This window comes from Tursiops truncatus, chromosome 12, assembly GCF_011762595.2.
Source record: "Tursiops truncatus isolate mTurTru1 chromosome 12, mTurTru1.mat.Y, whole genome shotgun sequence".
NCBI classification, from domain to species: domain Eukaryota; kingdom Metazoa; phylum Chordata; class Mammalia; order Artiodactyla; family Delphinidae; genus Tursiops; species Tursiops truncatus.
This window is the reverse complement of record NC_047045.1, coordinates 84400125-84425305: the sequence shown is the minus strand read 5'-3', so window position 1 is coordinate 84425305 and position 25181 is coordinate 84400125. Positions and strand designations below refer to the sequence as shown.

Genomic DNA, 25181 nt, shown 5'->3' with positions numbered 1-25181 from the left:
TCTCCTGATGGGGGACTACTTCTTTTGAATAAATACCATGAAGATGAATTGCATTTATTTAATCCCCTCTTCATTCCAGAAGATGCACACAACGTTAAACTATGTCCTAAAAAGGCTTTTCTAATGTACATGGTTACACAAAGGTATGGGTATTCATTTTATGGAACCTTCAATAACCTGGTTTTATTTTTTAGAATATCTAAACAAAACAATTGCTAACCAAATGGGAATAATGCCACTGAGTTCCTTGAACAATTCCTTCAAATTGGGCTTTTTCTCAGGCATTAGAGAGCTGTGATTTCCCCACTTTTTTTCCCATGAAAACTGACCATCTGCTAAGATTGTTACAAAAATATTGCAGTTCACTAAAAAGGTTATGTATAAGGTAAACTTGATGATCACTTTTTCTGTGCCTGGCAGCATTCACCTGACAAGCTAGCCCAGTAACAACAAAGAAAGATGAGGGAGTACGAATATTGCTTGTTTTGATTGCTTTTGTGTGTGTATATGTGTGTGTGTGTGCGCGCATGTGCATGTAAAATATATATGTATGTATCACATGTATGTACAATATATAGTTCTTAAAAGTTACTTGTACTTTAAGTTTTCTTTCTTTTAGTATGGAAAATACCAGACATATATAAAATTAGTATACTCTTAAATATGTTAGATTCCATTAGCAGATTTTATATTTCAAATACTTCTAATTTACAAAAATCAGTACCTAAAATTGGGTTCATGTAAAAGATGTATGCTTTATAAAGAATTTGCTGTAATGCATTTCTTTAATTTAGGAATACCCACAAAGGACTGAGTGGTTCAAATACACTTTAATTGGCTTGTAACTATAGTCATGATCAAATCTAAGAATCACTGCTTTACTTGGTTTTTAAACTACAGAAGTATTTCTTCTCCTCAACAAGCTCTAGTGCTTCAGTTTTGTATGATTATTTTGAGGGATGGCACAATTCTTACCACTGGTATTAATATACAGACAGAAAATGGTATTTTTTCTAACATGAGTTTTCATGATAAGAAATGAAAATAGAAAGCAATGAATTAGAGAATAACATACATACAGACAAAGACGCTATTGGTAAAAATTTGATCGACGTTCCATAGGCAAAAGGAACTTTATGTTGGGATGCTCGATGCTTTAAATATTTGGTATAAATACTTAAGGAATAATTTGCTAATTGTAAAAAGGCAATGGCTCTGGTTCCAGAGTTAGAAGTAAATCAACTCTGGATCTGTCCTGTTATAATTTGGGTCTACAGTACCAGATTTATAGCTTTTTCAAAAATCTTTTGATTACTGAAATTCTCACAGGAAAAAATAACTTTGTTATTGCAAGTTTGAAATTCTCCTAATTTCCCATGAAAAACCTTTTATAAATCAAAGGTTTTTTTTATAACCAAAGTTTTGATTGTTTATTATTTGGAGCACACCTCTTCATTTGTTGCAGAACAGACTAGACTGCATACCTTAATTTCAAAAAACAACTATATTATTAGGTTCCTAGTATCTATAATACTAATAAACATTTGTTCAATGAACATAAGCAGATGCTTAACACACCTGTCAAAACAGTAATGTGTTAGAGATTAAAGAAGAATAGAACTTTTTCTTTAAGAGGTTATGAATAACAAAGCGAAACACTACTACTATTGCATATTAATATGTACTTGTTTAAAAAACCTGACAAGTACTGTGTAGTGTTTTCAGGGAAAAAGTTTCCTATTTGCTGGTCTTTCACTGGAAGTTTTAAATCGTGGAGTATTTAAGAGAAAACTTTCTGGTGGTTTTTTCCTGAGCCTTTTCCCATCGTAGTTTCTACTATGAAACCTACTATCCACTTCCTCCACTTCCAATCCAGAGATCACTATAATACACCAAATAAACAAAGAATGTTCTGGGACCTTTAAGTTATTTAATATAGGGGGGACTATAAGTGGGTAAAGGAGAAACAACATGAAACAAAGTTAGGTACACGCCAGCTGGAGATAAGCTATGATGCCATGCTGAACAGTTTTCATTTTTACCATGCCGTGACAGAAAGCCACTGCAAACGTGTAACAGGGAGTGTGACGGTGCTTCTATGTATTAAAAAGAGAGCTCTGTGGAATCTAAAAAACAAAACAAATGAACAAACATAACAAAACAGAAAGAGAGTTACAGATACTGAGAACAAACAGGCGATGCAGTGGCAGAAAGAAATAGGTGAGGGCGATTAAGAGGTACAAACTTTGAGCTGCAAAATAAATGAGTCCCAGGTATGAAATGTACAGTATGGGGAATACAGTCAATAACTATGTAATGTCTTTGTGTGGTGACAGATGGTAACTAGACTTATTGTGGTGAACATTTCGAAATGTATAGAAATATCAAATCATTATGTTGTGTAACAGGAACTAATATAAGATGGTAGGTCACTTATACTTCAAAAAACAAACTCATAAAAAAAAAAAAACTCATGGAAAAAGAGATCAGAGGCGGGGTGTAGGGGAAGGGGGAACTGGATGAAGGCAGTCAAAAGGTACAAACCTCCTGCTATAAGATAAATAAGTACTAGGGATGTAATGTACAACATGAAAAATATAAATACTGCTGTATGTTATATATGAAAATTGTTAAAAGAGAAAATCCTAAGAGTTCTTCATCACAAGGAAATATATTTTCCTGTTTATTTAATTCTGTATCCGTATGAGACAATGGGTGTTCACTAAACTTATTGTGATAATCATTTCATGATGTAAGTCAAATCATTATGTGTACACCTTACAGTGCTGTATGTCCATTATATCTCAACAAAACTGAAAGAAGAAGAAAAGGACAGGAAAAAAGAGAGTGAGCTCTAGCTGCAACTAGGAGGGAGTACCAGTGGATCTAGCCCAATAGTGAAAACAGAAAAGGTTAAGAGTCACGTGCTATTAAGAGGCAGAAGCCGAACTTGATGAGGAAGTATGTGGAAAGGAGTGGGGGCCTGGGGGAAAGCAGAGGTGGAATGAAGGACATATGACTTCCAGGCAACTAATGTCATCCACACAGAGAACACAATGTAGCAATCACTGTATGAGGAAGACAGGGAAGGATGTGATTTTACTTTTGGAAATGTTATGTTTGAGATGCCTATATGTCATCCATGGGGAGGTGCTGAAAAGACTGGTGATCTGGAGTTCAAGATTAAAAGCATAATAAAAAATGATCACTATGGCAGTGGTCCTTGGAGGTATGGTTACTGATGAGACTGCCCAAGAAAAACAAATTAGAGAGATCACTCTGGGAAGTATCCACCTTTAGTGAGAGCATGACATTTCTGAAGAACAAGTATCAAGTGATCAAATAAGTAATTGGGAAACTCATTAGTTTTGTCCTATTCTCATTTATGTTACTAAATCTAAATCTTTCTGTGTATTGAAGTCTTGGTTTCTAGCCTGGTAAACAGCAGTTTCTCAGTAGAAGTTTGTGAACTGAACTGCTTCTGACAGTCACTAAGTGCGTCTTTTAATTTCTACACGTACGTTATAACTCCACAGGTGCTACACTCAGTAATCAAGGTATTTTATTTAAACAGAGCATATTGCCACCATTCACAGAATTCATAAAATAATACCACAAAGTAAGCGAATTCATGAATCTGATAACTTGCTCGGAGATATTATATTCTACAAAGAAGTTTAGCAAAAATACTGATGCCATGACAGTTTAATGGCATAACTTTAAAAACAAATCAATTTATATTTAATTTATACATTAAAGATTATTTTTTCTCCACAAAGGCATTAAAGGTTAAGAGAATAAAAAACAAAAGACATCTACTTACATAATCCTGCAATATAGGCTTCAGAGTAATTCCCATAAAGGAGAAGTCTTATTATTAATAAGTATCACTTTTGAAATTAAATGTTCAAAATTCAGCTATCAAAAATACAGAAGAAAATTCAAGCCATGAGATGAGCTACCAAATAAGTTTACCTGAGACAGTCTTAATACTAAAATGCTCATCTGAATCATTAATATACTACTAAAATCTCATAGTGGTAGTTAATCTGAATTCTACTTATAAATGTAACACTAAAACATTTGAAATGTCAAGAAAAATTGAGTATAAGGGTCAAAAAATAAGAGCAAGTTAAATAAAATATGGGGCATTTGGTTTTCTTAACTTTTTTTGTCAATCCAATTTCAAAGTACATTAATACAAAGTGAATGGATTACAAATGTTTCACCTATATAGAAGGAACATGATGCTACTTACCAACCATCAGAAGGGCATGCAAACAAATTAAAGGGATGCATGAAAATAATTGAACTGAAGAAGACACACTGAGCAATCACCCACCTATTTTTTTCTATTAAACAACTTGAATTCTTTAATAAAAATATTTATATTTTAAATTAATTTTAGAGATTTGTGTAGAATACCATACACTTAATAGGGAAATAGAGAAAAAACTAAATTGCATTATCCCAGCCAGTGAGCAGCATATTTAATCATGGAATAGAAACATTAATATTTAAGAACAAACAGGTACAAGCAAGAATAAGATGTTATATAACAAATTCAACATGCAAATTCTGAGGGATGCATGGAATACAAGATTAAAATGGAAGAACTTCCTATATAAACTGCAAAAATATTTCTTCAGGAATAAACATACGTTGCCCTATTATTCTAAGCCCAGATCCCCTGTTTTATGTTTGCAACACCTCACATTCCGAGTTGTAAGCCATCTACACTGCCGATCCCCACAAAATACTGTATTTAGAAAAGCTACCCCTCAATGAATCCTTATACGAACAAAAAGGAAGATGTTTCTCAAAGCCTTTATTTATGAGAACTTGTAGATAAGACATATTTTATTATTATCACCAAGAAACTTCATTAAACTGAAGCCTCAAGTTTGGGGAAAAGCCTCTCTGATCGTTTTAAAAAGCCTGACCCACCTCCAGACAACATTATGGCTGAACGGTAGTAAAGAGAGCTCATAGAGCTGCTCAGTGATTCACAAAATTTTGGTTTGATAGTGAGTGAAGTCTTAAAATCTACACTTTGTCACACTTTCTTAATTTAACCTGTCTGTATGGATTGCTGTCTATCCAAAGATACAGCGCTTTTAGTTATTTGTGAAAATTCTAGTTGGAACAATGTTCCTGTGACTGGCCTAATGCAGAATAAATGACACAGCTACAATTCTGGTGAGGTATACAAAGAAACTGATATAAAATTGAATTAAATTGTCCCACTCTGGAAGAAAAAATTAATCAGCACATTTCAATTTCTGCAAATACTTTTCTTTCTCATCATGTTTATCAAGCAGTATACACCCACTCCCATCAGAGTACCTTACACTTAAGCATGTAACATGCTAACGCCATTTTGATTCCAGGAGTTCTGGACTTCTATGATGGTCTTTGTATTCTAAATTTAAATGTGATTTTTCTAAAGTCTTCCCTGTCACTGGGTCTAGTTTTATTGATTTATTAAGGTTCAACAATAATCTTAGAAATACAGAATTTGAATCAGACTACTACTTTGATAATTATACCTTAAGTAGTAATACATAAAAATTTATTTATTGTACTTTAAAAATATTTATTTTATACTTTCTCATCGGAATTGAACAATCATTCCGCATTCCTGCATCTCCTTGTGAAACATTTTTGAAAAATTCATCTACATTTACAGGCTACTAAGGTTAGCAACAACCAATTTTTCACTTTCCTTACAAAACTTTAATCTAGTGACTTGAAAATGTTAACAGACTTCCCCCCAAAGAACTTATTCATTACGTGAGAATATTTTACAGTCTCAAAAATTTTAATACCTAAATTTCACTAAGTTTTTTCTGGAGGGTGGATATAAACCGCCAATGCAAGAACTATTATTATTACTGATAACTTGAGGAAGCATAAGTGATGTTCATCACCGGAGGCATTTACAGCAGCATTTTCTCACTAAAAAGTCATTCCACTAAAAACCCAGTTCTTCTGAGAGACAGGGAAAGCCGAAGCTCTCTCTGCCAAGTATTTACATGCAACCTGAATAATCCAGTTTACGAGTATAAGTACCTTACTTGTTTTCCAAAAAGCTTTAAATGTTCACCTCTGTGAGACAAATGTGACAAGTGTAAGATATATATTATGTGCACTAAGCAAAATTAATCTTAAGTTAATGTTTATTAAAACAAAACAATCACTTTAATAGCATTATTTGAAGATACACTTAATTTAGGAAGGCAAATTTATGTCTAGAGTTGTCACTTTTTTTCCTCCAGAGATCTGGAAGAATATGTCTTTTCTTAAATGTGCTTACTGTACTATATTTAGTGAAAAGACAAGCCATAGTAATCGGATCATCTGCGTGGAAGCATGGATCAGCTTATTCACATGAAGAATTTAAGAAGCTATCAGCCTTCTATACAGTCCTGCCTGTATGAGAGGAAGCAAGGACTGGCTGCTTTCAAACCTGTAATTTATGAGTTTATTCAAACCCGCCAAATTGCTTTACGTAAACGCCTCTCACATTTAAAAATTCCCATGGCAACTCATTTAGTTTGGCAGACAGGAAGACCCAAATTCAATCCTTTTATCCTGCAGCTAAACCATTACAATGGTAATTCTGCTCTGACACTCTGAAGAGACTGCTAATTACTGTACTCTGGGTCCCTAGACAGTTCTCCCATCCAGATTAAAATAGTTGTGCAAGGCAGAAAATGGTAGCAACACCCTCTTTACATAAGAGAGATGCTCTCTCACATTACAGCTCTATCAAGGGGCAAGTGCATTACAGCTAGATGTCTTTTAATGTATCTTTTAATACCTTACCTTCTTTCCCAATAACATGAAAAGGAGGGAAATCATACCACAGATTTCAATTACTGATCCCTTGGTCAAGAACTAAATGCAGGGCCATCAGTTCATTAACAATCCAGTTTAATACTTGAACTCCAAGATGAGACTACACTATCTCCAGAGTCATTACCTCTCTTCCTATCTTACTCTTTAATTCTTTTCATTTATTTTCTGGTGATAATTAATACACAGTTACCTATGAGTCAAATGGTGATAGTACTAGAAGAAACAAATCTCTGGGAAACATGAAAAGCAAACTTAATAAAAAATTATTTTGTGAAGGACCCTTCACTTTTCACTACTCTCCCAAATAATGATGACATTGACACCTATAGTTTTTTTTAAGAAGTGAATTTAAGTTACTTTTTTTAAATAATCTTTTTCAAATTTCATAATATTCTTGAAATAACTGGCAACTTTAAAAATCCTCAGCTGGAAATTCCTCAGAATCTACTAGATCAATTACTTAGGTTAATATTACTGAGCTCTATGTTTATAAATGCTTTCATAAAGAGATCAGCTATATACTCAAAACCAACTCACGTTCAACTCCTCAAATACCTATTAAACAAACTTAAAGAGGCAAAAAAAAAAAAAAAAAGACACGCTTATTCCCCCCATAAAGTAAGAAAGTGAAACAAACACTTTATGAATTGTCTGGGACTAGTGGCATCTTGTGTACCAAAGCTGGTCTTAAATTATCAGACAGTGTAAACTTCAACTGCCTGAAATCACTTAATTTCTCTAATACAGGCTATGGTGACTCATTTCGTCTTTTCAGTTTAGTATTCCATCTCCCCAACAGAAATCTTTTACACCCATTCTTATTGAAAAAAAGGAAAAATTATAGTGAGAAAGAAGACATTTGAGCAGGTATCTCTCACTTCTACTTTCCCAGTCTTTATATCAGTAATATTCCCCAACTTCCACTGTTCTAGTGTTTTGTTTTGTTTTTGCGGTACGCGGGCCTCTCACTGCTGTGGCCTCTGCCGCTGCGCAGCACAGGCTCCGGACCCGCAGGCTCAGCGGCCATGGCTCACGGGCGCAGCCACTCCGCAGCACGTGGGATCTTCCCCGACCGGGGCACGAACCCGTGGTCCCCTGCATCGGCAGGCGGACTCTTAACCACTGAGCCACCAGGGAAGCCCCTGTTCTAGTGTTTTTTATGTCCCTTCAGAGAAGATTAGAAAAGATCATAGGATATGCATCTATGTCTTAGTTAATGATGAAACAGTATTCTTTTCCAACGAAACAGAATGAGAATTAATTGAAAGAGGGATGGCATCTGATACCGGAGACGGTAGATGTACTCCCACAGTGAGTGAGTGACGGGGGGTGGGGGGACGGAGATACTTGTATACACGTTATTTTTTTAAGTAACATTAAGTGGTTTACAATTTTCTTATTTATTATGCCGCTGTAAGCAAAAAGGTATATTGGTGAGATCATGGACTAGCAATTAGGGCGCCTTTTGCAGTTAGGGACAGAATCACTTTCTTTTGGCATGGTGCCTCCTGTGACCAGGAATGAGCTTGTAACTGGCATGGCCAATGATGTAGCTAAGGTAATCAATCCATACAACATAAAGAAAAAGAGAAGAAATGAGGGAACATGTGTCTTGCACTTTCACATAACTAAAATAATAATTTTTACCTTTACAAAGTCCTTCTAAGGCAAGTAAGCAACAATAACCCAATTTTACATATAAGGAAATAAAAGTTCTAAGTTTAAGTGACAGTCCCTGACCATGCATGATTTGCGCAATCCTACTGCATTTGTTACCACTCTAATGACTTGAAATGCACAACTCTCCACCTCTAAAATGCATATACACTAATCCCCTCTGTCTCTAGGAACTTTGTACCTTGAAGTTCCAGCTCAAGTCTCACCCACCTATGTGAAATCTTCTCCCCTAAATACCCCAGTCCACTGTGACATCTTCCTGTAAACCTCTATAACATCTTCTTGAACACTGATTGCCACCTATATACTGCTTGTTACTATCGCTCTAGAAAATGTGCTGCATTAAATAATTGGCATTTGGGGGGGAGGGGGAGACAAAGACTTCAAAATTAAAACAAGGGGAAAGTTGCCATTACATAAAATGAAGAGTGAAATCTTTTAATGATGCCAAACTGTTCATATAGGTTATGTAAGCTATACATACATACATGTACACATGTGCACACATCAAATTAGTCTGCCATTTCAGTGCCTTCAAGGAGAACACGCTAGTATGCATAAATATTATTACAACGAATGAATGGAGATCTTTACACATCTCTTTCAGTAATTAACAAAAATAGGGGGAAAATGGATAAGGACAGAAGAACTGAACATTTTCAACCACCTTCATCTAAATGACATTTATAAAACACATATCCAACTACTGTAGAATACATGTGCTTTTAAGTGTAAAAGGGATATTCACCAAAACAGACAATGTGATGCAATATAAAAAGTCCTAATTAGATGCAAAGAGAGTGAAATCTTATAGAAAACATTTTCTGAGAAGAACAGAATTAAGTTAGAAATCAGTCACAATAAGATAAATTTAAAAGTCCCAAATATTTGGAAACATCTGGAAATAACCCATAGGTCAAAGAAGAAATCATGAAAAAAATTAGAAAATACTGTGAAGTGAATAGTAATAAAAATACAGCATAATATTATATTTGAGATGCAGGTAAAGCATTATTCAGAGAGAAAATTTTTAGTATAAACAAAAGGTCTTAAGTCACTAATCTTCCACCTTTAAGAAGCTGCGAAAATAAGGTTAAACCCTAAAGAAAGAATATATAAAAGCAGAAATCAATGAAACAGAAAAGGAATAAATAGAGAAAAATCAACAAAACCAAAAACTGGTATGTAGCAGTAAAAGATGATTAAAATTAATAAAGCTCTAGAGCTGGACTGATCAAAAAAAAAAAGGAAGTCACAAATTACTAACATAATGAATGAAAGCAAGGACACTACTACAGATCCTACATACCTTAAAAAGATAAAAAGGGAATATTATGATCAACTTCATGATAAAAAGTTTAACTTAGATGACAAAGACAAATTCCTTGAAAAATACAAAAAAAAGAAAAAAATTTAAGTTCTATATTTATGAATGAAATGGGATTTGTAATTAAAAGCCTTCCCACAAAACCACAAGACAAAGGCAAGCCACAGATTAGAATATCTGTCCAATAATGGATGTATTCCCAATATATATAAAGAACTGTTTTAATAGTAAAAAAAAAAAAGAAAAGACAATAAAGAATGATAGAAAGATTTAAAGATACTTCATCAAAGAAGATATATGATTTCTCAAGCAGCACATGAAAAGATGCTCGACATCACTTGTATTCAGAGAAATAAAAATTAAAACTTCAACAGGTGAAAGGATAAACAAACTGTGGCTTATGTATTCAAATGGAATACTAATTATCAATAAAAAGGAACAACTCACTGACACATATAACAGCATGGAGGAACCTCAAAAAAGCCACGCCACGTGAAAGACAGGCACAAAAAATGAAATCTAGAAAAGGCAAACTCATCTAAAATAGGTAAATTCATAAAACCAGAGAGTAGAATGGTGGTTGTCAGGTGCTGGGGGAAGGGAGGGGCGGTAGGGGAAATGGGGTGATGTCCATAAAAAGGTACAAACTCTCAGTTATGAGATGAGTAAGTTCTGGGGGTCAAAGGTACAGCGTGGTGGTTACAGTTAATAACACTGTACACTTGAAATTTACTAAGAGAATAGATCATACAAATAAAAAAACTAACTATGTGGGATGATGAATGTGTTAATTAACTTGATTGTGATAACCATTTCACAATGTATAGATGTATATCAAATCATCACATTGTACACCTTAAAAAAAAAGCACTTGTACATCCTAAATATAAACAATTTTTATTTGTCAATCTTATACCAATAAGGCTGGGGGGAAAAAACAAAGTTTTTAGATCATAATAGAAAAAAAGGCAAAACTAACCCCAGTTGTTGCCTGGGGGCGTGGGGGGGGGTAGTTAATTGATAGCAAAGGGGTAAGAGAAAACTTTTTGGCATGATGGAAATCTTGACTGTGGAAGTGGCTGTTAGTGTATACAGTTGTCAAGGGCCAAACTGTACATTTCAAATGAATGAGTTTTTATTTTATGTGTAAAAAAAAAGGAAAAAATTCCTCAAGAAGCACCTCTTCTTCCTTCTTGTCTTCAAATGACTATTCTTCAGCATTAAAAAGACAGCTCCTATGTATTTAAATCATGAGTTTCCAGATTATTTCTCAAACAGGTATCTCTATAACGCTAGATGTGAATACACTCTCAGAACAAAAATTCTGATGGTCAATTAAATTTGGAAATGGTTTCTACCAGAGGTTCACAATACTTACTAGCATATTAAAGGCTTCCTTTACCCCAAATACCTATGAAAAGTATCTCATGAAATACAGTTAGGGAAATGTCATTGCCTAAATATTAAAGATCTTGCCGTAAATAATTTTCTGTATCCCTAGTGTTCTAAAATACAGCCAACCTGGAATAAGTATTTGTTAATCTGAACAGAACACTAGAATAGCTACACTTGGATAGCCAACAGGCATCTCAAATTTACTAGGTCCAAAACTGAGTTCCAAGTAATCTCTTCAAAATCTGTTCCTAACATATCCTTCATCAAGGTAACAGCAATTATATCCTTCCAGTTGTTCAGGCTAAAAATCTTGGTGTCATCCTTGATGCCTTGCTTTCTAACATCCCACAGACAATCCATTAGCAAAACCTGCCAGTTTCACTGTAAAAATATGCTCACAACCAGACCATGACTCACCGCTATGGCTACACTGGCCCAACCCATCATCACCTCTCGTCTGAATTAATGCAATGGTCCAGGAATTGGCAAACTTCTTCTGTAATAAGCCAGACAGTAAATGGCTTTTCTGGGCATATGGTCTCTGTGGCAGTTACTCAACTCACCACTGGAGCGCAGAAGCAGCCACAGACAACACGTAAATGAATAAGCATAAGCATGGCTGTGTTTCAATAAAACTTGTCAGACAATGCAATTTGAATTTCATATAATTTTCACATTTCATGATATATTCTTCTTCTCCAAATATTATTCTTCTGATTTTTTTCCCCAGCCATTAAAAAATGTAAAAACCATTCTTAGCTCATGGGCTATTCAAACACAGGTGGGAGGCTGGATTTGGCCCATGGGCCATAATTTGCAGATCCTACAAGAGCTTCCTTTCTTTCACCTTGTGTTCTTTATTCTGTTTTAAACAGAGCAGGCCAGCAATCCTTATAGAATATTAATCAGATTATGTCATTCATTCCCCTCTCCTTAAGCACTCCAATGGTTTCACCCATTCTAGACTAAAAGCTGAAGTCCTTAAAATGGTTAACAAGGGCCTGCACAATAACTAATCAATTGTCCTAATATGTACATGAGAATATTAAGACCAAATTAATTAAAAGCAGATTTAGATACTCTGTTACAAAAGGCAAAAGAAATGGGAATTTATAGCATATTACATAGCAAGAATAAAGGAAACAAAAACATCTGATGACAGAATTGGCAAATGAGTAAATTAATTTAATATACAAGCTCTCTGTACGGATCAAATCTATGTTAAAGTGATTTGAATATACAAAGATAAGAAGTCATAATTTCCCAAAATTCTGTATATTTGTAAGCACATTAGGTAAATGCTAAGCAAAGACTGTAAGAAGTTCAGCCAAGAAATTTAACAGCCCAGTTTATTTTGAAAGGCTCACAGGAAAAGTGTGAGAATTATGATGTGAATAAGAACAAGCATTAAAATGTCATCTGAAGGAAGTTTTCTAATTATAATAAACCAGTTCAACACACATGTCTAAAAGCCTAAGGTTTAGATATATAAAATTAGTAATTAATCTACTAAAAATACCATTTGTCTAATTATGAAGTAATTTATCATAGGGTTATATAAAATTAGTAACTGCATCATAGAAGTTTAATTAAAGAAACAAAAATTTATAGGAAAGCATATAGCAGCACATTGCAATTCGGCCTAATAACAAACAAAAATGATCAACATATCCTGTCTTAAATATTTAGCTAAAATTAGGAAATAGTCGATATTGTAAAACTCCATAAATATCATAAAAGCTAGTTTTTCCACCCAATTAACTTTTAGAACAAAGCAGTTACATAAAACCAGAAATCACAAATGCAGAATCACAAATCCCTAATAATTCCAAGTAACACTAATTTCCTTATGGGGTTCACTTAAAATGAGAAGGCTATTACCGTATCAAATCTTGACATGATTGTTTCTTCCTATATAACCTTTGCTTAATGTTCTACCTATATACTCAGTAAAATTCTACCAGTTTGAGGATTTCCCCATAATCTTTTTAGGAGGAATAATGTTTTTTCACTCATTTCCTTATACTGCATCCTAGTACTTCAAAAGTCTTTCTCCCATTTATAAGCTAACTTGGAGAGAACCAATACTTACAAAACATGTGAAATTTTACTTTATACTTATATGAAGCCATCAAAAGTCCTAAAATTAATTATTTCATAAACATTTTCCTTCTCTGACTTTAAAATTTTTACAACTACCCATACTTTTTTTACAATTAAGAGCCATTTCTTCAATATACAATAAGGAATTTCAGAGCAGATAACTCACTTGTTACCCCACTTCCAGAGGAGTGAAATGGCAAGTCACTGATAATCTTTATATGATTTATTTAAAGAAAAAAAAAATCACTCGTACTAACTTATGAGAGAATGAACTGAATGGGTTAAGACTAAAAGTGAAAAGACAGGTTATTTTAACTGGGTTGGCAAGAATATATGTCTTCAAGAAATACTTTTGGAGATAGACTTATCAATACCTCAGCAGTTGGTCTCTGCCAAGGATGACCTAAGTCCCCAAAGATGAGCAAAATCAGGGCACTGCTCAATAGTCCTTTTCTATCAGTGAGTATGATTTGATTTTCACAAAATGTTTCACTGTACTTATGAGAGTATATTGAAGATCTCAAGAATGTAAGGAGGTATGGTTCAGATTTATGGAAATGAGATTAAACAACTGATTAACTGTACCTACAATGAAAAGGATATTTTTAGTAGATACTTGATGGTAACAGATTTAGACTTGCCAGACTAGTTATACTATATGTAACTAAAGAAATGACTCTTCTCTAGCTATGCATGGTTTATTCTGTGATTTAAGAAACAAAAGAGATTAAAATAAACGGATTACTGAAATCAAAGAAACATCTGAAATAAAAATGGTATTATCCAGAGTAAACAAGTTCATTAGGTAAAACATTATGACTCTACAAATGAATGAAGTGTGATCATCTCAAAATCCCTATTACTTTTGCAGTGAAATTAGAAAATGCTAAGGTTTCTCTGAGTTCTTGTGCTTGCTGGAAAAATGGGGGCAAAAGAACTTACTTTGTAAGGTTGTTTTGAAACCCTAATTTGAATTTTAAAAGTTTGAACTCTAAACATTAAGTTATGTGTGGTGTTACGTAAACTGATGGAGACACATTCAAATCATCAAAATTATTAGAAAAATTAGAATTATGTCACAAGGAGCACAGCTACAACCTTAACCGAGATTTATTAGCCTTATCTCCAGATGTAAAATACAAAATGGAATATTTATTACATTTAATTATAAAATTTTAAATCAAGCACAAAGTCTACCAACTCTCCCCTCCACACCCCCAGGTCCCTTAAGCCAGGATTAGATCTTTTGCTATATAACATTAAACATAATAGGCACAAAAACATTAAACTACACACGACTCTCTTTCTACCTCTTTCCAGAAAAGAATTTATTCTACATGGATAGGTAAGAAACATTTATACTGAAATAATACAAAGGTAATCCCATACTTCAGCTATAAATTCATTCTGTAAATGATATGTAAACTGAATCAATATTCCCCACAGAAACAATATGAAACCAGGGATTGTGTACCTGTTCAAAATGTGATCATGAAGATTTAGAATTTTTGTTACAAAAAGCTAATGTAAAAACTCATCTAATATAAATATTTTTAAGAACCATGAGAATTATTATATTCACATTTTTGTGATTAAAGATTAAAAAATTTAGTAACACCCAGGGTTTGAGACTGTGTTGAGAAACAGGTATTTTCAGATAACACTGGCAGGACTACAAATTGGTACAAATTTTCTGGAAGGCAACTTAGAAACTTTAATACGAGTAAAGTACTAAAATTTAAAATGCACTTTATATGGAGTGGAGGATAAGATCACTGAAGATGAAGCAATAAAAGAACTGAGAGGCCAAGAGTACTGAAAGGATCATTTACATAAATAATGAAATCTTAGGGGAAAAAATTTCAACTCCTTTTTCTGTCGTCCCATTCTTTCTTGAACTTGAGCTAATCAGGCTTTTAAATCCACCATCCAAAAATCTGTTTGGCAAGGTCACCAATGACTACTACTTGCTAAATCCAATGGTTAACTCCCCATTCTTATCTTAATTGAACAATCTTCAGCAACAAACTTCTCTTGGCTTCCAGGACTCCACACTCCTGGTTTTTCTCCAGCCTCAGTGACTCCTCTCCTTGGGGTCTTTTCTTATGTCACCCTCCAAAATTCCTTTTGGTGTCTTATCTACAATCCCTAAGTATGAACTTCAATAGTTTTTATTATCTTAGAAATATTAAGTGAGTTAAAAGTGTGAAAAGTGCTCAGAATGGTGCTTGGTACATTAGTAAAAGTTAGCTCTTATTTTTCTAAAAGAAAATCTTACCATATTATGGGAAAATTTCACTATGAAACATTAACCTTTATGTGGTAAACAATGATATATGCCAGGAGAGTACGTGGAACCCACAGACAACTCAAATAATGTGCTCCCACTAACACAGCTCACCCAACGTAAGTATTAATTTGTACAGACTTCTGTACACCCATTACTTGCTTGCAATGAGAAACTGATCCAAAAAAAGAGAGAAAGCTTTCATCACCCTACTTACTGATGACGCACCTACATTCCTACCCTATAATAGAGTGATGCAAAGGTAATAATACTTTTGAAAAAACAGGCCACTAATGGAGTTTGCTCCCCTCACAAGATTCCCTTCACAAAAAATAAACAGGGAACAGATTTTCCCATTTAAGGACTGGAGCAATGTCTGTTTGTCTATTATTCTATAGTAAATGATTTGGAAATTATTACTTACTGCAGGTACCAGTAATTTCTTCACCTCCTCAACGGCTCTCTTCAGTTTGATCTCTGCTCTGTTTTGAGCATCTTCCACAGTGATCAGTACATGTAAATCTTCATTGAGATGCTCCCAATTAGGCTTGCCTCGATTTTGCTCCTCCTAAAAAATTTACAAAGCATACTATTACAAATTTTTCTTTTCAAAGAGAGAGCACATCTTTCATGATAATAACCTGTTGCAATTATTAAGCTATGCTCGCATTGTTTTGCTATGACATTATAAACCTTTTAAATTCTTCTCTTGGCAAAAAGCCTGAGTGTGAGACTACTGGGTATTGATAGCTAATTCAACAAATATTTGTTGAGCACCTACTATGTACCAAAAGCATGGAGCCAGATACTAAGAGTATAAGAGTGAACAAGGCAATCACAACCCCTGCAGTGCTCTTATGTACCAAGAAACTTATGTATAGTGTCATCCTCAGGTTATCATGAAAAGCATGTTATCATTCCTATATTTTACTTATGAGTAAATACAAGGTCATCGAGGCTAATTTAAGCAAGTCACCTGTCAAGGTCAACTGACGAACACCTTGCCAATTCAGGAACTGAACCAATATTTTCATTCTAAAATTCACCAATTTTTCCATATCGTTACAACTACTTTTAATAACACTGGCTGAACTCAAGATTAGGAAAAGTATTTTGCCAACAGACACTACTGTATAAGACAGATGCCATTTGTTTTAAGCATTTCAAGTAGTAATCATAGAACCATTTCATTGTAAAAATAATCACAACAAGGAATAAATGCGAGAATAGTCTTAACTGTATTTCTAACAGACCTTACTTTGAAAACAGTGAACTGTACAGTTACTCTTTAACCATACCATCTTAAATACTAGTTTTAGTAGAGAATATCTACGTTTCATTTCCTTGGTATCTTCAACTGACTTAGTGAGCCCCAGGCTGAAAACACTGCCAAGCTATAGGGAGGTTTAGAAGTAGAGTTGGCCATACTTCCCTTTCACCTAAGGTATAATAACTTCAGAACCATTTCTTGCTTTAAGCTTTAGAGATAATATACAAATATATTTATAAATATTTCACAAATATGAATTCTTTAAAAATTAAAAACAATATAAATTTATAAATAAATATAAGAATAGTATAAATAAATGCATATGGTTCAGTGCCAGGTACCATACATAAACAATACCTGTTGTTGAACTTTCATCTTTAAAGATTACTATTTACTGAACGGTGAGATTCCAATCAAAGAAAATAAAACTGGTATAAAAAAACAGCTTTCTACTACAACTCATATATTTGCAGATGCCATACTAGGAAAAAATCTATGGAACTCAGCCAATAGGGATAGAAATAAGTTCTTAAAGTATACGCTTCTGCCTCTATTTTCTGTTAATATCATTAGTATGAAAATGCACCCAAACGTTGTGAGGGGAAACGAGAAACAAAACAAAGCACACCAACCTATGGTAGGCCATCTATGTGTTCCCAAGGAGTAAACTCAGAGATACCACAGTATGCTCACAGGGGTACCACGGGGGTACTTGAAATTTCAAGGGAAACAGCAATAGTTGATGTCTGTCAGATACCATGCAAACTTCTAGCTCAAAATACTGGACTTTATCAATATTAGATCACGCTATATTCCTTGTGATGATGTCTTATCTTTGTGATGCTAGGTTTTCAGTGGTTGCTGTAATAAAAAGCCAAGTCCATGCAAAACTCAATGTGGAACAGGAAAACAGGGTGGTAGTGTGCAATCTGATTCCCAGGTTTGAGAATGTGAACAGTGCCCAAGGGAAAACAAATCCCATTAATAAATAATGTGGCTATTTATAAATAAAATAAATTTTTTCAGTTTAAGTTGTTTTGATAAACTAAGTTGTTTGGAAGTAACTATTTAATAATAATAAGAAAAACTACGAAGTATTTCTTTTCACCTAGGGGACACCATAAAAAACTGACAGACCTGAGGAGTCAATGAGTCAAGAAACTGGGAACGTCAGTCAGGGTTATCTGTGTGCCAAATATAAAATGTGTAGATGTACCTCTACTGTGGCAATAAAAACCAATTTTAAAATCCAGAGTTTAATTTTTATGTTGAAAACTGTTGACGATATTTTCTCACTAAAATTTGTATTTTATCAATTTTTTATAGATAAATTTTATAAAGTTCCTTGTGTGTGTGCGCGTGTATGTTTATATTTTAATGAACCTATAAGTGTCTCTACATCTGTACAAATAAGGGACGTCTGCTTCAGGCCAAGATAAAGTAACACGAACAAGACTCTCTTGCCTGAAACAATCAAAAAAAATAAACCAGGCAAAACAAAAGAAACATCAGTCCTCAAGTCTCTGGACCTCAGGCAATAGGACAGTGAGGCTGAGAGATGGGAAATCAATGAAGTAAGACCCATTACTGTCCCAGCTCCCTGGCCTGGGAATCTCTAGGCTGCAGCCATGGGAACAGTGCCAGGCTGCCTCTCTGAGTTGAGACGACTAAGCTTAGCGTCTTGGGAGACCAAAGCAGCTAGAGCTCACCAAAAAGAATACTGGAAAGAGCTGCACAGAAAGAGAACTCTGGAGATCTGCACAAAGTTGACTCAAGTATTCAACTGAACACTGATCAGCGCCTATGTGGGAAGAAATACCAGAGGCCAGAGGAACAACTAGCCAAAGGATTCAAGGTAAAAGTGCCAGGTTCTCACACAGAGCCAGACAGGAAAGACTTCATGATATACAGACACTGGGTAAAGTGCACAGAGGTCTTGCCTCAGTAGTGGAAAATAATTAGTCAGTAGTCCGAACACTGTTCCAAATACTGCCTAAATAAATCTTAAAAGCAAGATCTAAAAGGATCAAACTGTTTCCAATTTAACTGTGTCCCAGAACAAAGCCCAAGAATAACTACAGGAATATGTCCCCCCAACAAGGTAAAATTCACACTATCTGGCATCTAATCAGAAATTAACAGGCAGGGACTTCCCTGGCGGTCCAGTGGTTAAGACTTTGCCTTCCAATGCCCAGGGTGCAGGTTCAATCCCTGGTTGGGTAGCTAAGATCCCACATGCCTAGGGGCCAAAATACCAAAACATAAAACAGAAGCAATATTGTATCAAATTCAATAAGACTTTAAAAATGGTCCTCATCAAAAAAAAAAAAAAAACTTAAAAAAAAATTAACAGGCGAAGGAGGAGAAAAATGAAACACATATAAGAAAAATCAATCAATCGAAATCAACCTAAAACTGACACAGATGTTATAATTAGTAGACAAAGACACTAAAAAGCATGTGTTTGTGGTATTATTAATGCATACAGATACTAATACAAGGACAACTGAGGAACATTTATAATCCAAAATATTTTAGAAAGGCCTAAGAATGAAAATTAAAATCTTAAGTGACTTGCCACAGAAATTTTTATACATGGGGAAGACAAAAGTCAGAGGATTTAAAAAGGAACGGATATTATTTGCATGACAGGAACAAAGAATAAAGCTGCAGTATAATCTGAATTGTGCTTTATCGGAGGAATAAATTTTTGAGTTGTACAACACCTTAGTAAATGATACTCTTAATAAATTCATCAACTTAGGTGCCTGTTAAAAATACAAAAATAGAAGAAAATTATACCTACCCTAATGTTTGCTTCAAAACAAACAGTTTTGCTTATGGTTTCGAAAACACTTATAGACAAAAAAGGTGAAACTAATGTAGTATCTAATAGTATCTAGTATCTAGTATCACTAATATCTAATGTAGTATCTAGTATAGATACTACTAATGTAGTATCTAGTATAACTAATAATGTATCTAATGTAATTTTCACTCCTTCCTAAAATTCTTCTAAAACACTGTACAGTTTAAAATGCACAAAATCATAAGGAAGAAGAAAATGGGAAAGGAAACAATTTGGAAACTAGAAAGCAGATGGCTAAGTAGTCAGGGACTTAGCTAACCCAGGCAAGAAGAAACCAACTTATACTTAGAGCCTCCATAAAGGCTTAGGAAATTGGCAGCAGTAAAAGTCGGGGGGTGAGGGTGGGGCTAAGACTGGAAAACTGAAGGAACAGCTGAATCTCCGCATCCCCTATCCTTAAACTAAAGCTGGCTATCTAGCACTCCCTAATTTCTAGCAAAAGGCTAGAAATGTATTCCTAAAGAGTTCCACTTTCTAGAACTGGGTTTTGATGGGCAGCTGACAGGATCATTTACACAGTGAAGGCTGAGGTATCCAGTCTTTTCTCCCACTCCACACCCAGAATGAGGACAGCCAGCCCACACACTGGGGGCAAGAAACTGGAAGACCTTTCTCTGGAAAGTCTGGCCAACCCAACAACAGGAAACCACCTGAAGAAAACAATCACTGGGCAGTGAGAAGAAAAACTCAAAAAGACTCAGAGAGTTAAGAGAAGATACTGCATCCCTGAAACAAGTAAAAAATGCTATGAAAAGAATTCAAAACATAAAAAGGAACTCTTGAAACTTAAATATGATAGTAAAAATAAAAAACGTTGATAGAGGGGTTTGAAGATAAAAACTGAATTCTCCCTCCACGTAGCAGCAAAGACAGAGATGGAAAACAGGGAGAAAGAGTATAAAAATTGAAGAACTAGTCCAAGAGGTCCAAAAACTGAATTACTGATGTCTCACCAAGAAAAAGGAAGCAGATAGGAGAAAAATCATCAACGTATCACATACTTTTAAAACAAAACTGAATGATAAGAGCTTCCAAATGGAAAGGGCCCCATGAGTTCTCACACAATGAAAGAGTGAGATGAAAACTAAAAGTTAACTAGTAGCAAGGTAAGCACAAAATGCAGCAATAGAGAATAAATACCTAAAGAATCTCTTCAAGAGTAAGAAGTGACTGTGGGTGGTGCTGGCTGTTAGCAGAGGATGCTTTCTACATCAGGCTCTACAGAATTACATATTTTTAATCTATGAGCATATTAAACTTCATTTTAAAAAAGGTTTTAAGATCATTCCACTCAGAAGCCACTTTTATACAACTGTGGACCATTCTAACTCAGGAAGAGTTAATGCCTTTAACAGTGAGTTTGAGCCTAGTAATTATTCACTACAAACATAAGTTCTCCCTGTATTTTCTTTGTTTCTTAAACAGATAATAAAGGCAACCTAGAATTGGCAAACACTACAGAAGTCAATAAAACATATCCATAAAGGTTCTCTTTCAGCTATAAACAAACAAGAGATAGAGTAAGATTATAGGGTGTCTACTTCTATATCCCAGAATACCTGCAGTAAGAATCTACTCCCCAAATTTCTCACTTTAATAAATAATTTGGGACAAAGAAAAGGATGAAATGAAGCAGAGAGGACTGACGGCAAAATGGAGATACACCAAATATGGTCTATCTCCTAGAAACTGTGGTTGAGGCATTAATTTATTTTTACTGTCATATTTCAAATAGTATTTCAGGAATAAACAGCTGAGAAACTGATGTGGAAAAAACAGCTCATTACAAATTATTTTAATTTCTGTTTTACAGTCACCAAAAGCATTTTATATAATGTGCCACCAAATCTTCAGCAATAAATAATAATACGGGTTTTTTTGTATCCACTTATTCGCAAATTTACATTTCCAGCACAGTCCTTATTTCTAGACCTCCAAATTCAACTGCCAACTTGACATGTGTGTGTCACTGTCTCCAAAGCACTCTCAACTCACCATGTTCAGCTCATTACCTCCCTTCTGCAAACTAGTCCCCAATTATGTCTCAGCTATTATTGACCCTGAATGAGTTTTCTGAGTCAGTGTGAAGTTTTAATACTTGAGGACAAAGACCAATTGGTTTTGAAGAAAGTCTGAAATGCAGTTATCAGCTTTCTTTTGCCTTGAGAGAGAGGCTGCTGTACATTCACCCATTCATTTCAATCCATACTAACTTCAGGTGCCATTTCTCGCTTACATTCACTCCACGCTGTCAATAAATCGGCCTATTCACAAACCTGGATCCTGATACCCACAACTTCATGCAATTTATCACTTACGTCCAGAATGCTTTCTTTAATATTTACTTTTATTTATCCTTTGCTCTAAGTGTGTCATACTATAACTGATAGCTATCTGTGCATTGTCTTTAGCTATCAGATTTACTGAATTGAACGACTGTGCTTTTATTATTGGGGAGCATCACTGAAATCAAACACCAAACTGTTTCCCCACAGTGCTCTCCTGTATTCATTATTACTGTGTCTGCCTATATAAGCCTCCAGTCTCCCTTGATCATTTATCCTTGTTTCTGGGCCTGCTTCTTTTTGACCTCCTATTTAAGTTGCCAGTTACATTTGAAAATCCTTACCCCTTATCTTTTATTCTTGTTCTCTTACTTCTCTTCTAGTCAACTCACTCAGACTCTCTAGCATAATGCTCATGAGCGCTGATTTTCATATCCCACAAGACAGTGCTGTTCCTTTATTCTATCAGCTCAATATTACCTTGTTTCAATATATCAGAAGAACGGAGTAAATAAGGGTCAGTCTTTTTAAAACTGCAAGACTAAAGTTGTATCTTAATATAACAAATGATATAATATAGCAAAATGATAGCAAAGACAAGTTATTCATAAATAATTCCTGTGTTTAAAAAAAGTTCAAAGCTCAAAACTGATGACCTTGGTGTTTTTTTTATTTAAGGGAGTCTGAAATGACAAGACAGCATTCAAGGAAATGGAATGTATCTTTATTTATATAATAAGTTAAAGTTTAGTAGCATATAAAACAGCTCTATAATACCATTCATAACTGATTATGAAACAGATAGACACATTTACCAATAATACTTTATTATGGTCTATATTCTTGACAAATGTACTATAGAGAAATAAATGTCAAGTAGCTCTTAGTCTCTCACGTGATGACAAAGAAATTCAGAAATGAAAATGATGCTGATACTACCCAAGCTTTCATTAAACACTTACTGTTTGTCGAGTACCACACTAAGCAATATAAACACATCACCTCACTCAGTCATCCTAACAGCCATAAGACTGAGGTCCTATAATTCTCACTAACATGTTAATGAGGAGGTTAAGGCCCATAAGGTTTGCCTAAGTCATACAGACAGGAAGTGTTCTATCAGGCAGAACATTAGAGCCTGCAACTCTCAACAATCAATTCCTAAAACATGACATCACCTACATGAGAGCCCTAAAATTAAGTAAATTGCCTTAAAATAGCATAATAAATTAGTGAAAGGGCCAGAAACAGAACACTGAAGTCTTGACTCTCTAGAATTTTTTCTACTTCACCATTTTACCTTTAAACATTTTTTTATGTGGAATTTTAAGCACATCTTGTTCTCATAGAATTTTAGAGCTGGTAGGGAACTTGGATGCAGATAAAGAAACAGATTAATTATCTGGTAAATTTATTTAGTGTTTTTTTCCCCCTAATTCCACGTCATGTTCTCTTTCTCTGTCAATGAATTCCTGATAAAGTCATGAAGAACAGTATCAACAACTGGCAGAGAAGTACCTGGTAAAACAGATTTCTCACACCTACAAATACACTTTTTACCCTAAATGAGAGAAATGCCTATCAAATGTCAATGACACAAAAATGATAAACCTGTGGCCACTTAATACACAATTCCTCCACTCACTAAAATTTTCAATAGGGGAAAACGAAAATATTGTCTTAATACATACATCCATTTCAGGGGACTTCGCTGGTGGCACAGTGGTTAAGAATCAGCCTGCCAGTGCAGGGGACACAGGTTCGAGCCTTGGTCTGGGAAGATCCCACATGTCGCGGAGCAACTAAGCTCGTGCACCACAACTACTGAAGCCCACGTGCCTAGAGCCCGTGCTCTGCAATGAGAAGCCACCGCAATGAGAAGCCCGTGCACAGCAACGAAGAGTAGCCCCTGCTCGCCGCAACTAGAGAAAGCCCGCGTGCAGCAACGAAAACCCAATGCAGCCAAAAAAATAGTAATAATAAACCTTAAAAAAAAAACATCCATTTCATTTGCTGTACACAGAGATATACAAATATTAAGTAAAAAAAATTCTCAAAATTTGAGAAACTACCTTTGTTTTTGATTAAAACCAAAACAACAACAAAAACCTCGAGTCACTGACCTCTGAAATTTAAAATTATGCTCTCATTACAATATCTGTTTGAACAACAAAGTAATTATAACATGAAGCATCAGAGCACACTGATTGCCCCAACCCCTGCTGACAGACTCTTTTAATTATACATTTGTAGTCAGGCAAATGAGCACAAGACTTCTTCCCCTACTGTGCTCTTAATGTGAAAGTTCATAATCCAAAACCACCTAGAAAGGAATTCTAAAGTGTTACATATTTAAGCAAACCAAGGTTCCAATAACACACTTATGAATATATACATCTTAAGCCAAGTGATAAAGCCTAACATATAACTATCCCCAGTTGTACATACAATCTTAAATTAGTTTAAGAAACGTACATTGAGGAACATTTCTTAAAAGAGATTATACATAATTAAATTGCTCACTGACTCTAGTTATAAAGTTGACTTCAAAAAAAATTTCAACTTGAACTTGAGTCCGTCAACCATCATGTTTTCAGAGCAAGTTATTTTCTAATAATATATAAAAATTAGAACACTTTTACATTCAGTTTGTGGAAATCATCATCTAGGAATGTCTTTACAGGCAGCAAGCATTCAACAAATGCTTATTAGCACAATGAAATATTTGCTAAATTCAAAGAACTTTTAAAGTTTTATGTCAAATATTTTCCAAGTTAATAACAAAAGGACTATTCTCAATATTCTTCCTTCATAAGAAACACCTAACTCCTACAAATATTGAAAAACTGTCACGTTAAGTCCTCATTCCAATTTTCATATATTAATTCCACTAATTTAATTGTAATTACTGTATTTTGAAACTCAACTTATGTATCACAAGTTATGGCCAAACTATGGCCAAATAATATTGGTCTGTCCCAATCGTGACCAAAATTAATAAACTTTCACTAGAGCAGAGCCACTTACAGTACCCATGACCATTTGGGAAGCTAAATATGATCTTAATAATGCCATAGTTAAGGCTGAAAAGACTGAACTAAATATAT

General features: G+C 34.6%; 1 protein-coding gene across 8 annotated transcripts in view; it reads right to left on the bottom strand.

Annotated features, from left to right (window-relative positions):
* QKI (QKI, KH domain containing RNA binding) overlaps positions 1-25181 on the bottom strand; it is a 143562-nt gene that overhangs the window by 25100 nt on the left and 93281 nt on the right. For all 8 annotated transcript variants that reach the window (XR_002179694.3, XM_019951622.3, XM_019951621.3 and 5 more), the window contains exon 4: positions 16075-16218. Coding sequence is in view for 7 of the 8 variants with exons in the window: in XM_019951622.3 (XP_019807181.1) it covers positions 16075-16218 (144 nt within the window). In the remaining variant the exon portion in view is untranslated. The remainder of the gene's footprint in view (positions 1-16074; positions 16219-25181) is intronic.